The 15,950-nt window shown below is 38.3% G+C and overlaps 1 protein-coding gene across 1 annotated transcript in view; it reads left to right on the forward strand.

The window, feature by feature from the left end:
- LOC135471958 (dynein axonemal intermediate chain 4-like) overlaps window positions 1-14,749 on the forward strand; it is a 31,119-nt gene extending 16,370 nt beyond the window's left edge. The window contains exons 16-18 of the mRNA XM_064751423.1: window positions 2,608-2,683; window positions 12,047-12,124; window positions 14,266-14,749. Coding sequence (XP_064607493.1) covers window positions 2,608-2,683; window positions 12,047-12,124; window positions 14,266-14,379 — 268 coding nt within the window. The 3' untranslated portion in view covers window positions 14,380-14,749. The remainder of the gene's footprint in view (window positions 1-2,607; window positions 2,684-12,046; window positions 12,125-14,265) is intronic.
- Window positions 14,750-15,950: the final 1,201 nt, after the last annotated feature.

The following is a 15,950-nucleotide window of genomic DNA, read 5'->3' on the forward strand; positions in this document are numbered from 1 at the left end:
AGATAGCCTTGGAGAGCACACACATTGTATACTGTCTGATACCAGGCAGGAGGCAGAGAGGAGTGGGGTGGTTTAGGGGAGGTGGTGGTATGGGGGAAGTTAGGGTGCTATATCCTAATTCCTGAATCTTCTTATGTATCAAAGAGCAATTCTCAATGTGAATTATACACTGCTTTTAGTCTGAGTTTGGCGACAAAATTACATTGTTTGGGTTAGCCAATTTCAGAACTTCAGAAGAAAATATGATTTTGTCAGTCTGCACAGAATAATGCCTTGAAAATATGATTTTCAAAACTGTGGATGATGCTGATACAAGCCGAGTGTTTGTTTCCTGAATAATGCCATGAAGCATCATAGTTTGTTTTTTTTTGTCTACCCAGTGCCTATTGATATTACCTGCACCATTTTCGGTGTTCTAGTCTATAGAGCATCCATTGGTCTGTTCGGTTTCTCTCCTATATCAGTCACTGAATATGTTACTGGTAAGGTGCTGGCTATTATCTTTGTTAGAACTTATTTCTGTGGCGTTTCTTTTTTGTATATTTTGATTGTTGGACTTCTGGATAAGCAGAAATAACTTTTTCATTTAATGAAGAAGACAAAAAGGGTTGACTGGTTATAAAGTGTCAGTGAAATGAAGTAGAGAGTCTTTCAATCAGGGAACACACCAGAACCGTGCTTAGTTTAACGCTCAAGAAGCCTGTCAAACTACCAGCTCTAGATTTAAACCACCTCCTGTCATACAATTTTTTGTATAAAAAGAAAGAAAATCAGTAAGATTTACTGCCAAAAAGCTGAGATTCATGGGTAGCCATGTGTCTTAACCCTTGAAAACCTGCCTACATTTATTCCGATAGCAGTCATGTGTGTTTTATGAAGAAGCAGTAATGCAGAGTTTACTGCAGACTCTGATTTTAATGGCTATAGGCCATTATCACTGGCTCAGTTTAATGGTGACATTACTGGTAGTGAGCTTAATCAGAGTTGAGACCTCAATGGCCCGGACACAATAGCCGCAGCGGTAAAATTCCGATTACTTGAGTTTCATCTGCAAAGACCCTAAATCCGTGCCAGTTAGGACATTCCAGCTGTGTGGTGATGAGAATCAGTACACTACTTGATGGCTCCATATTCTGTTCATTTTCGTTCCGGAGACCAAAAAAACAAAAAAGAAAAAAAAAAATGGATCGGAAAGTAAAACACAGCAGTGGCCTGGCTTGCTACTTTGCAGCTGCAATGGTAATGCAAAATGTAGAGTAATTAATGCCTTATTGTTGCGGTTTTTTTTTGTTTTTTTTTTTTTGCTCTTTTTATTGTCCCCTTTTAGAAAAGGATAGGTGTCCACCAGGCCATTTGATTTTACAAAGTATTCTCAACCATGTTGCATGTTTTACGGGAATGGTTAGTGTGGAATCGTCTCCACTTTAATAATGTTAAAATCAAAAGATTGTGAATGAATGGTTGATGAGGGATAAAGATGCCACCTCATCAGTATAGCAGTCATATAGTGTTGACAGAGGGCTGTACAGGTTATTTGCACAGTTTTAACTAAACCCGTGTTGTACTTGATTGTGTGTTATTGCTCTATTGAAAATATTGAAAATTTGGGACAGATATTAATAGTGTTACAAGTGTGAAAGTAGTATATTATAATTCTTTACCAGCCTTTTGGAGAAGTAAAGTGAGTATGTTGTTCATTAGGTAGTCTAACCATGTGAGAAAAAGGAAACTCAATATTTCTGCGAGAATTACATATATATTGGCTAAAGTGAGCTGACCAGGTGTCCCAAATTTTACAAGAAGTTGGGTAGTATTTTCTCTAGATCTTCAAACTCTTTAGTCAGTTTTTGTGAAGTTTTCAAAGAACTTAGCAATCATGCATGTATGTGTACATGTATGGCCTCCTAAAATCAAATGTGTTTGTTATAACAGTTGGTGTTAAAGTTGCTGTTTTAGCTTGCCTTATGGTGTAAGGAGAGGTATTGTGAGAGGGAGACCAGTGGAGATGGCGGTATCCAGTTTGGTTAAAGTTTTTGGCCAATCATAAGGTTGCATTGATAGCCAATCGTTGGTAGCAATTTGCATATCAAAGACCAAGGAATTTTTTTACCTCATGGCTCAGCCATTCACAGGGTTGCAGTTGCCAGCCATAGCACATGGATTGCCAAATGCAGTTTGCAATTTGCATATGAAAGATCTCTGTGGTAAAGTTGTGCACAAACTCCTGACTGCTTTTTTTACCACTGCAGTTATCTACAACTCCATGTGAAGCCACATATTGCTTTCCAATCTTTACACATACGATAAACAGTCATAGTCGTGACTATAATAATTTTGGCCTATCTTGTGGATTTAATGACACAATCTTAGCACTGTCTAATTAGAGAATAATATCTGCGTATGACAGTGTTAGTCATTTTGCTTTTTTAGACGTTTACGGGTCAAAATTGGTTTAGGGGTCAACATATCACATGACTTGAACTTACACAGTTTTCGAACTGCTCACATAGGTGAGCTACCAGTATTCTCTGAATGCCTTGTTAATAAGTGCTGTCATTAGACATGTATTATGTATACCTACATACATTATCTTGGTATCATTCACAGACTTGACCCAGTGATAGTGTACACCCCAGTCTCTGGAGCCAGACTAACTTCAGTCACATTTGCCATGAACTCCGAGGTAAGCCAAACCCACTATTTTGCATTTGTTTAATATGTCATTAAATGCCTTATCAAATTTTAAATCTACCAATTTTTATATCGAAAGCTATTACCGCACTGTCACTTTCAGTTGGTTTATCATATTGAAAACTATCAAGCATAAATCGTTTATCATAAATCTGTGCTATATTCAGAAAGTGTAATCCCTATTAACGATAATACTGTTACTTAATCCACTTTCTAAATGACATCTATACCTATCTGATATATTCACCTAAGGGAGTGACGTCATTTGCGATCATCAGAGGCGTAATGCATGTTCGCTGTAAAGTCTACCGGTCAACTACCTTCCATTTTTGTTGGTGGAGCGGTCTAGACGGTTGACATGTATTGCTGGTGGTTTGGTGCCTTACTCTGAGGTCGCTGGTTCGAAACCTGCAGTGGCCTCAGCCAAATTTCAGCACTACAATCTGTACTATATTCAGAAAGTGTAATCCCTATTAACGATAATACTGTTACTTAATCCACTTTCTAAATGACATCTATACCTATCTGATAAATCGTTTAACTGTTATCAACATCAAAAATCAGATTGTAGTTTTGCAAATGTCAGAAAGTTTGTTTTGATTCCATTTGCCACATGTAATCATTCTGCATCTCCGGCTGTAAGTGGGAAGGTCTGCCAACAACCTGCGAATGGTCGTGGGTTTCCCCGCGCTGTGCCCGGTTTCCACCCACCCATAATGCTGGCCGCCCTCGTATAAGTGAAATATCCTTGAGTACAGCGTAAAACACCAATCAAATAAATAAATAAATAAATCTTCCAATTTGGGGGATTACCTTGGCAACCACTGTCATTAATGTTTTTATTCTGGCATCTGGCCAGGTTTTTTATCTGCTCAGTGCAAATCTGGACTAAACAGCTTTTGGATTCAATTTAATACAACTCTATAAATAGATATATCTTTGTGTGTAGCTGACTGAAAGTACAATTTTCAGATGCACTTTGGCTTGTTTATACCTAAAATGTTTTTCAGCTGCATTCAAGAAAGCTATGGTTATCAGAGATAGCCTTGGAGAGCACACACATTGTATACTGTCTCATACCAGGCAGGAGGCAGAGATTCTGCAAACATTTTATATATTAAAACATTTAGCATGTAAGAGCTGACCGGAAGTTGTCATACATGAATCATTTTTTGATACACCGCAGCTTGTTGAGAATGTCTCTTTGACATGAATTGAAATCTCTGTCATTGATTGCTGTTTTTCTGTACACTGCTAACTGCATGTTAGACACGTGTCTCCTCAGAAAAATATTTTCACGTCTAGCGTGCCACTACGGAGCAATGACTCTCAAAACTGCAATCTGTGATTTTCAAGCCCAACTCATGCTGGCTTCCTCTCCAGTCGTGGGTTTCGAGCCCAGTTTCCTTCTACCATAATGCTGGCCGCCGTCTTATAAGTGAAATATTCTTGAGTACGGTTGTAAAACACCAATCAAATATATAAATCCTTAAGGGTTTCCAAATGTTGCAAATGTTTTCTTGGTTTGAATGTCACTGTAATAAGAACTGGAGGCTCATGACATTGGAAGCAGGCTGTGTGTCATGTTGGTTATTTCTGAATCAGTCAATCAATCAATCAATGAAACCTTTATTTAAAGAGTATTTACAAATCTGTTTTTAACAATACATGAATGACTAGAGTGGTAACCCATATTATACATGTACAATTGTTTCATTTTTAAATATGAAAAAAAAACAAAAAACAGTAATGTACGGTTATTAATTAGCGTAAGCTTTAATACGTTATTGGTTGACGGAAAGCAGAAAGCAATGGTGTAGTTTGGATTTTGCACTCTGAAGTTTATGTGGACTTTCGCAAATTTCCAAATTACTGGATATTTCTGTTTTTCTTAATGATGGGCTTGGATTGGGATTTTCCTTTAGATGACAGAAGTGACTGCTTGCATTAATTAAGAACATCTGAGCTTGACGGGTCACACACTGACTTGCGAACCAGATTAATGCTTTCATTGACTGTAATAACATATTACAGTTATTATTTAAGTCATTCACCAATGCTGTTGACAAATGTTATCGTGCTTGAGCACTGCTCAATCTCATGAAAATTAGTTGTACGGTATGCTTGAATTTTGCGCCTATTGGTCCCGTTACGTAAAGTGTAATTGCTTTTTGCTTTTGACCTGTATTGATAGTTTTAATTTCGTGTATGTAAGATATCATAGAAACCCAGTGTGTGTAAACTCAGTTTGGGATTTTTGCCAAAGTTGTGTAATCCTAGTGAAATGGCGAGACGTAACCTGGCTTGGACATGCTGCAGTAGGTAATGACTGTATGGTGGGAACGGTAGGCCAGGCTGTCAGCAATAGCGCATTTATTCATCTGTGCCCGAGACAGTTTGATGGGGTGTGCCTTGTTAGAAACTGATCAATTGTGCTGCGGTGTATTACGTCCCTAACAGGATGCCATCAGCATGTGTAAATTCCTAATTGCCTGCTGACATATTGTCACAGGTTATGTGAGGGTGTGCAGATTTGGGTCTGCTTAATTCAACAGATGATAAATGGAACGACGGCTTATCAATGGCTGTCTATATTGTCTTCGCAAAGGTTAACTGCTCCCTCATCCAAAAGCTTGCAGACCTCTGCCCCCTTTAAGCACACTTCCTCCTCCAGTATTGCCTGATTATCTACTGTTTTCCTTGTCTCAAGGGAGCTCACCCTTCTCCTGTTTCACCCAACACATTCTAAGATATCGCACTACAATTAAGAAATGGAAATCACCGCAGCTTTATATGGTCCCTGAACGCCTCAGTCATTTGGAATCGGATGTCAAACAAGCTTAAAAAGTCAAGTCGAAACATCTGCCGAAAAATGCATTCCATGTCTAGATGAGATTGTTATTATTTGCCTGATAACTGGAAATCTGGGTATTATTGGCCGTTCAGGTTTACTCTGGTAATCTCTTCCATGGTGGAGTTTAAATATGGCTGACCTTCTCCCTTGTTTGGTCCCTGTCCACTCGGCCCACTCAGTCCACTGATTGGCAGCAGCAGATTGCATATCTAATGAGCAGGAGAGAAACTAGCTGGATTGTTTGACAGTGCTATTGATCATTGTCGTACATCACTACCATCTTAGCTCTTCCTCGAATTCCAAGACCTTATGCTCTGTGGATTTGCAAGACGTGAAGGGATTTGTGAATGACCTCACTACTTTGTTGTCTATCTCTCAATTATTACCTGGTGGCTGAATCTGGTTAGTTTAGTTAGCCTTTATATATCAGAAGGGCCAGGTTAGCCTTCTTAAAAGTATGCAGTTTTAAATGTAAGATTTTGATATTTTACATACTTCATTTAATACCTTCACCTTTCATGAAAGCTTCAGCATCATAAAAGGAAATACTCCTTTAATATTAATAAAAAATAAAATAAAAGTACAGGCCTGAAATGTACAATGTGGGATTGTTATCGGACATTTGGGATATGATGTCTGTTTGTTGTTGCTATGACATCTGTCAGTCAAAGGAAAAACATGTCACAGCTGTGAAAAAATACTAGATGAAAGGTGCATATTATCCATTTAATCAGGCATGAGGAATATCAAAGTTTTCACATTTAAAAACATTTTGAAAAAATTTCTAATTGAGGAGGATTATTGCTTTATCTGGCCCCTCTAAATATCTTGCAGAGCTCTCATGTATTTGGTAAAGTGCTACATTTATTTTAGGGTCAACAGACTGATAGTAAATGGAGATTACCATTCAGTTATTGGGCTCTCATGAGTATGATTTTCAGAGGAATATCATGGGTTTGAGACTTATTGTTTTGATTGATCTGAACATCTCTGTTGAAGTATTCAAGACGTTTATGTAACAGTGTTTGGACTTATGTAACAGAGTTTGGACTTATGTAGTGGAGTTATGTAACAGAGTTTGGGCTTATGTAACAGAGTTATGTAACAGAGTTTGGACACTTCTCCTGACTCCAGATAGTGCATCAGCTTGGAGGACATTATCTGTGAATTTTGCATAGAGCTAAGCTGTCATGACTTGACAGTAAAATTGCTGTTTTATGCTGATGGGGCAACCACTACCGTTCAATACCCACATCAGTGCATGTCTCTGAAGAGGAAAAACTCAACTGAGCTGTCATTGTAACCATTCATAAAAACACACAATTTATGTGTGTGTTCCAAAAAGAAAATAAAAAAAAAAAAAAAAACGTTAAGGACAATTCCACATTTGGTTCTGATTTAAATTTCATTGATTCCCCTTCCCGTTTTATGCCTGTTTCGTGATCTGGGTCAAAACACTGCTTAGGTAACATCCCATGGTCCTACTCTCCGTTCCTCAAAAGCCATTCTTCATTTGTCACAGTTGAGCCAACTGTTCGGTCTTTAGCCTAGCCTTTATGTTCATATTAGAATCATCCGCTTTCACACTCAGGAAGGTTGGTTATGCAATATGTGTGTAGGGGATTAATCTTGGGGTATTTTGGAAAGGAATTTGTTAAAAATGCAAAAAAAATTAATAATATTTGGTGATGTATGGTTGTGTTAGTATAGAAATGAACGATTGATTTTTTGTAGTAAAATGCTTTTGATATATGCTCGGTAATCAAGTAGATGAGGCCAGAAACAGATATCAAATCTTTATTTCTTTAATGTGTTCAAAAATGGGAATTTTTTAGCCCAAAAATACATGTACTCTATAAAACCATATTTCAAATTTAAACTTTGTACAGTGATGGCTTTGTGGAGTCAGCCCCAGATTCTTATATTATGACTTGGCCAGTTGTCGGGTTATTGAATCCATGATTCATTAATATTTATTTATTTATTTGATTGGTGTTTTACGCCGTACTTAAAAATATTTCACTTATACGACGGCGGCCAGCATTATGGCAGGTGGAAACCGGGCACAGCCCGGGGAAACCCACGACCATCCGCAGGTTGCTGACAGACCTTCCCACGTATGACCGGAGAGGAAGCCAGCATGAGCTGGACTGGAACTCACAGCGACCGCATCGGTGAGAGACTCCTGGGTCATTACGCTACGCTAGCACGCTAACCAACAGAGCCACAGAGGCCCCTGATTCATTAATACCACTATTATAGTTTTGGCATATGCGAAATCTATAACCTTTATCCTGTTCTTGAACTGAAAATCCCAGGATTAATGGACTGATTCTGAAAAGTTGGAGCAGTACATTTTTCTAAAGTGCCCAAAGACCTTGCTGCTGAGGAGCTTTAAATATGTAAATTTGCTGTGGAGGCAATTTCCGAGCAGCTGCTGTGGTTGTAAATGCAGGAAGCAGTAAGCTGTTAGAGTCTGATCCACGTGGACAAGAGCTTAGGAGAGACCAAAGGTCTGTTTCCATACATTGTAGTCTCCCTGCCTGGTGGACAGTATAAAATCATGTTTCCTTATTCCCCCTGGAAAAACATGCATACATTGAGATTCACATCAATGTTCTCTCTACCAGAGCCCTATGCCTCTAGCTGTATGAACAAATAAAACCATTTTTTAAATAATTTTGAAAGTCTTTATCCTATAGTCCTTGTTTTGGACTAAAGCGGATCAGATTATGTTAATTTTACTGTTACGGCAATTAATTAAGGGATGGTTAAAGGCTATAATGTGTGGAAATGAAGAACTTTTGGGGCCATATATGCAGATAGCCTCAGTTACCACTTGTAATGGTTTTCTGTGGAGATCTGGTATTTATAGAATAGACCTAAAGCAACTAAATGGTCATGCTCATGTTAAATGAAGCTTTACTTCAACAATGGAGGTTATGTTCTTGGTGTTCATTTGTCTGTTTATCTGTGTGTCAAATCTGTCAGAAACTTTATGCAACAAATTTCTTGTGTTTTCATACTACAAATATGTCTTTTGCTTGGCTGCAGTGCTTTGAATATGACAAAAATGACAATGTGTCTTTCACATTGCTTGGCCGCAGTGCTGTGAAATAGGACATATACGACAATGTGTCTTTCACATTGCTTGGCCGCAATGCTGTGAAATAGGACATATACAACAATCTGTCTTTCACATTGCTTGGCCGCAGTGCTGCGAAATAGGACATATACGACAATGTGTCTTTCACATTGCTTGGCTGCAGTGCTGCGAAATAGGACATATACGACATTGTGTCTTTCACATTACTTGGCCGCAGAGCTGTGAAATATGACATATATGACAATGTGTCTTTCACATTGCTTGGCCGCAGTGCTGCGAAATAGGACATATACGACAATGTGTCTTTCACATTGCATGGCCACAGTGCTGCGAAATATGACGTGACAATGTGTCTTACACATTGCTTGGCTGCAGAGCTGTGAAATATGACATATATGACAATGTGTCTTTCACATTGCTTGGCTGCAGTGCTGCGAAATAGGACATATATGACAATGTGTCTTTCACATTGCATGGCCGCAGTGCTGCGAAATATGACATGACAATGTGTCTTACACATTGCTTGGCCGCAGAGCTGTGAAATATGACATATATGACAATGTGTCTTTCCCATTGCTTGGCTGCAGAGCTGCTAAATAGGACATATATGACAATGTGTCTTTCACATTGCTTGGCTGCAGTGCTGTTAAATAGGACATATACGACAATGTGTCTTTCACATTGCTTGGCTGCAGTGCTGCGAAATAGGACATATACAACATTGTGTCTTTCACATTGCATGGCCGCAGTGCTGCGAAATATGACGTGACAATGTGTCTTACACATTGCTTGGCCGCAGAGCTGTGAAATATGACATATATGACAATGTGTCTTTCACATTGCTTGGCTGCAGTGCTGCAAAATAGGACATATACGACAATGTGTCTTTCACATTGCATGACCGCAGTGCTGCGAAATATGACGTGACAATGTGTCTTACACATTGCTTGGCCGCAGAGCTGTGAAATATGACATATATGACAATGTGTCTTTCACATTGCTTGCCTGCAATGCTGCGAAATAGGACATATACGACAATGTGTCTTTCACATTGCATGGCCGCAGTGCTGCGAAATATGATGTGACAATGTATCTTACACATTGCTTGGCCGCAAAGCTGTGAAATATGACATATATGACAATGTGTCTTTCCCATTGCTTGGCTGCAGAGCTGCGAAATAGGACATATATGACAATGTGTCTTTCACATTGCTTGGCTGCAGTGCTGTTAAATATGACATATATGACAATGTGTCTTTCACATTGCTTGGCTGCAGTGCTGCAAAATAGGACATATACGACAATGTGTCTTTCACATTGCATGGCCGCAGTGCTGCGAAATATGACGTGATAATGTGTCTTACACATTGCTTGGCCGCAGAGCTGCGAAATATGACATATATGACAATGTGTCTTTCACATTGCTTGGCTGCAGTGCTGTGAAATAGGACATATATGACAATGTGTCTTTCACATTGCTTAGCCGCAGAGCTGTGAAATATGACATATATGACAATGTGTCTTTCACATTGCTTGGCTGCAGTGCTGCGAAATAGGACATATATGACAATGTGTCTTTCACATTGCTTGGCCGCAGAGCTGTGAAATATGACAATGTGTCTTTCACATTTCTTGGCTGCAGAGCTGTGAAATATGACATATATGACAATGTGTCTTTCACATTGCTTGGCTGCAGTGCTGTGAAATATGACATATATGACAATGTGTCTTTCACATTGCTTGGCTGTAGTGCTGTTAAATATGACATATATGTCAATGTGTCTTTCACATTGCTTGGCTACAGTGCTGTGAAATATGACATATGACAATGTGTCTTACACATTGCTTGGCTGCAGTGCTGTGAAATATGACATATATGACAATGTGTCGTTCACATTGCTTGGCTGCAGTGCTGTGAAATAGGACATATATGACAATTATCTTTGAAGTACTACAAATGACCAAATTATGGTGTGTGTTAGTCAGTTTCCACTTTTTCATCACTGATTGTCTGTCTTACCAATTAACACTATGTCTGCTGTAGTCATTTTCTGTAGAAGAGTTTTGCATGCACTTGTAATTTGGTGCTGATGACAAAGTATCCCATGTTGGAAAAGAACATATATATATGTACTTGAAGAGTGCACTGCTGGTAGCAGAGAAATAAAGTTGTAGTATATGGAAAGGTATACTATGAGCCTGGAATTCTATACATTATCAGCTGTTCATTATGTAAATGGCACCTGATTTCCAAAGTCTTTTATCTGCTGTTGACAGCTAGGCCAGCTTTACACTGGAAATTCCCTTCTCAAGATCTCTCTCCCAGCCTCCCTCACAGTGGCTTAAGCAATGTCATGTCGGCTGAAATTGCCCGCTCACTGAAACAATGGCAGTCGAGTGACCAAGGCTCTAGGTGCTTAAACACATTGAAATTAAAGTGACATGTAAGCGAGGTGAAAATGTCAAATGTCAAATGTGGAGTAACTGGTAACTGATCAATTGGCGACCGACGTGGCAGGCTATCTTAGAGACAGGCCACTTTTGCAGACTTGAGTATGTGACAATGGCAACCTGAAGTGAGCTGGATATATTTGATGCCTATGGCTTTGCTCAGACAAGGTTATACTCATTCATGTAGGTGCTGTGTGGGACTGAAAATGGACCTGAGCCATTGTGAGAGGTTTAGAATACCATATGTGGCTGGCGCCAACCAGACCTTCGCAGAGGACACAGTTTCAGCTGCCCCAGGCTGTGTCACATATGTTACCATCTAACATGTACAAATCTAATTAGAATATAATGGTAAATGATACTGGGTTTTAACATCCTCTACTCATATGCCTGTCTGCTGTCATATATTAATAGTGAACAACTCTGTGGTTTGGTATTAAATATCAAGCAGACATATGCATATGTACTTTTATGTGAGCCAGTACTGACACATATTGGCCATGTGACAGTTGATGTGTTTCACTTTATATATTGCCGTAATTCTTCAACCACCTCTTTGCAAGGTGTTTATTCAAGCATATTCTGAAGGCATTATTCTTTGTAAACTGATAAAATTATACTTTTTGTAAAGCCCTGACAGTTGGCCAACCCCACCAAGATGTAGTTTTGTCTCATAAAAAGTATTCGTAAATTGCTCTGAAAGTTGCTCTTTCATGTGCCAAAAGGTTGAGGAATTGCTTTTAATATATAACTACAAGCGTTTGTTTTAACTGAGAGCTTGTTTAAACCTGCTGTGTGGGGGAGTATGAAAGTCTGCCCGAAACTTACAATTATTGAAACTTGGACAGTAAGTAAAAAATTGTAAAAAAGACAAGAAAAAGTTGATACAATAAATTGTTTGATGTACATATCATTCTGATCATTGCTGTTTGTCTTTGCTACAGTGCCTGCTGGTTGGAGACAGTGAAGGACAGGTAACTGTGTACCAGCTCAGATGTATGGCTCCATATCCAGATAAACAGGTGAGCATATTACTGATGACACAATGGTTTATCTCGTTTTTTCAGATGAAAAGACAACAGTACATGTAGTATAGTTTCTCCTGAAAAGGAAGCATTCAGAAGTACAGTGAAGATTGGTAGGATTTACACTTTTTAATAATCAAAATGCAAAACACCAGGCCCTTAACCAACGAGGCAGCTTAAATGCAACACTCACTGTCTTGGTTGAGGCTTTAAAAGAGGCTATATGTATGCCAGACAGTTTTGGCTAAGCAAGAACCAAGTGTTTACCAAGAATTGCTCAGATTACATGTATTGCCATTGACTGTAACATATCTGACTTGTACCGGTACTATTTATAGTGTTAAAAGACGCTAAAGTTTGAAAAAGCTTTATGAAATATTGGGAACTTTATAACTGGTTTTGAATGTTAATACAGTAACCCAACAAGGCTGATCTTTTGTGAAAGGTAATAACTCGGTTTGTTCTGAAATAATAGTAAATCTACGATAGGATTTGCGCTGATTGGTTTTTTGTCAAAACTTTCTGGTATAGCCTCTTTGAAGGCCAGAGGTTTGTTTGGTGGTCCCTGCAGTGGTTACTTTGAGAAATCCATTTTCTCTACCGATAAACCTGATCATCATCAATTGCATGTAAGTGAAAATTCTTGATCAAGCGTTTTAAACATCAAATAAATAAATTAGTAAAATGCAGGAAAAGTTTTGCAGTCAATTTTAATATTAGCTGTATTAGTTAAAAGATACACAGATTCTGTTTTTTACCTTTTGTTTTTTTGCCAGTTATATATAGATGGAAGCAAAACTTCGACATCAAAACATGTATTGCCTGTAGCATTTGTTTATCCACTATGTTGTGCACACACATCATGATCACAAACTCTCAAACAAGATCTCGGGTGGCTTTATTCACAAGTGCCTTAATCACTATACCATTGTTTTCTCAACTGTACCAAAGCTATCCACATGCATAGGATAAATATTTCCTGTTGGATTTCCTTGTAGATCTAGAATTTTAAGGAAGTGCAGGGAGCATTCGTCATGTAATGACAGGATATTGCTAGCTGCATTTCCACCATTCTCATCAGCAGCTCTTGTCTTTTTTGGGAGGTGGATTTTTTTTTTTTTTTTGGATTAGTCGGTCCGATAAAATCAAATCAGACATTTGTTGTGTTATAAAAAGTCATCTTTGATTAGATTTATGCATTGATAAAATAAATGTTTGCTTCATAAAAAGCATGATTTCATCATTCTAAAGGAACCTGTGGCCTGATACATGCATTAAACATTGTCTGTTCAAACATTAAAAGAATGATTCCTAAGTCATATTGGCAATAAAGGCCATTATTCTCAATAGAAAACGAGTCCTATAACTAACTGACTGGCTTGGCTCTCCCAGAGGACAAATAGCCAATGCAATAGTTGCATATTTGACTTTACGGTCTGCTTGCTTCACATTGGCTTCTGATTAGGTTTGTTGGATGTCTGAGCTTGTCCACCATACATCTAACCATATTTGTATAAATATTGAAATAGTCTTGGGTAGTACAGAAGAAATACCAAACAGGTAAATAGGTACAACTGTTTTTGTTACAATATTTTTACTGTTACGTGTATCTCCAAACAATGAAGGAGAAGCAATAATAAAAATGATGAAATCTTTAGATCAGAGGGTGCAGGAAGTTATATTTCAGGGAGAAAAGAATTTTTGAAAATACTTCTTGTTTTTATGGTGGGTATTTGGGACCATCTATTGGTGTGTGTCACATTTACATAGTAATTTTCTAAATGGGGGTATGACGTATATCTAATAACTTTATTTGAAGGAAAATTGTTGTTTATGTCGGCATACATGTATACATATATGTGTATAATCAGAATGAGGAAATATTAAAGTTATATATATGATCATAATTCTGGTTTGAATTTTCCTCAAATGTTCCTTTTTTGTTTTTATAATATAGAAAAATTTATTTCTTATTTTCCAGTAACTTTTCACACTTAACCTGTTCGCTCTTTTTTTTTCTTCTCTTGTCTTTTCCACCTTTAAATAATTTTATTTTGTCAGAAGGTTTAATTACATGCTAATAAAAATAAATGACAGAAGGGTTAATCAAAACTTTATTTCATTTGTTCCTGGTTCAGGCTGAAGAGTTGCAGAAGGTGATCAGTGCATCATTGGCCACCCAGCTAAAACGACCCAATGCCTTCGAGAATTCCAGTGTGGACTCCAACATGTCACAAGAATTCTTTGACTAACTCCAATGCAACCAAGACTTTTACCAATATTGGAAGTACTGTCGCCATTGTTGAGCTGCGGCGTTTTAATGGCAAGAACCAAAACTCCATTCCGCTATTTTTCATTTGCTGCTGATTCCAGTCAGTTATTTTGTTTTAATGCAATTCCGTGTACACTTATGTGTACGGATGAGGCTGATTCTGTTGCATACATGTATAAGGAGTATGTACATTTCTGTGTTTCTATAATCCATTGATATTCACCTGGAGACTTTTTTTCATTTTCGTTGGCAGTATGCTGTCTGCCTGATGGCCTGAGAGTTTTTTTCTTACATGGTATTCCCCTTTTGTTCAGTATTCCTGTCAGAAGGCTAAAGGCATATCTTTTTTCAACTTGATTTCCAAAAGTTTCTTTAGCATGCTACATGTATATTCCAGTGGTACACCAAGTGTACATACACGTACACTTTTTGTGTACCCAACTGGCAGGGTAGAATGATGGTTCATTGTTGGATACTGCTCCGTGGAAACACACAATTGTACAGAGGTGGATGGAAGATGGGGTGAGATTAGCATTACCCTGGTATTGCCTGACTAACTTTTGTCCTGGAAGAGGTCAAGGAGGCCCCCGTTGGTGTCCACTCTCTGGGGAACATGGATTTTCACAGACTGAAATTAAGTGGAATATGGGTTTAGTTTAAAGTAATTGGCCACTGACATTTCTCCCTACAGCCTTCTCGGCAGGTCTCCTGTAGACCTATTGGTTTAGGGCCACTGGGGTAAGTGTGAGAGAGAACCATTTCCTGTCAGAATCCAATGGCATGATTGTTTTAACAGCCCTGGGCCAGGGGGAGAAGTCTTATTGTGTGAGTTCGTATTGTGGCACGGAGCTCGGTAGAGCAATACTGTCAAGAACGCCGTCATTAACCATCAAACAAGATCATTCCTGACATGCACCCGGTTTTAAACAGATTTGACCTACTTGGTCGCTGAAGGTGTTAGTAGTGGGATAAAATTTCTTTGCCTGCTGAAGGTATTTGCTTGTCTGTGCGAGTGCACTAAATGTGTGCTTAACAAGTTATTTCCAAGACTTGCATTGATGGCAGTGAGTTGTTAAAGTTGTCAAGGCTCCGTCCGCTGCGGGGAATTTACATCCAGAAATGTGATATACCGTTGTTTATACACGTATGTTGTACTTTTCAGTTATGCATGATTTGTCTATTTATATTAAAACATTCATATTACCTATACCTGTTTACTCTGATTGATTGTTCTGGAAAGGTTCAGTTTTTAAAATGAATATAGCTTCAGTTTAACGTTCCAGAAGAGAAGAATGGTTAAGATATTTTGTCTTTCAGTCGCCAGTAATAAGCGAAGTATTCAAATCACAGTATTGATCGTTATCCCCACAGTCTCTTAAAACTATATGTAGTTAGCAGTTTTCAGTGATGTTAGAAAGACATAATACCCTATGCGTCAGAACCGGTTCATAACACTATATTAAACACATACAAAGGCTCATATTTGTACTGTACAAAATATCCCGCTATGAAGCAGGATTGCAAGGCACACAAGTTACGAGTTCAACCCTG

This window comes from Liolophura sinensis, chromosome 7 (genome assembly GCF_032854445.1).
Source record: "Liolophura sinensis isolate JHLJ2023 chromosome 7, CUHK_Ljap_v2, whole genome shotgun sequence".
NCBI lineage: Eukaryota > Metazoa > Mollusca > Polyplacophora > Chitonida > Chitonidae > Liolophura > Liolophura sinensis.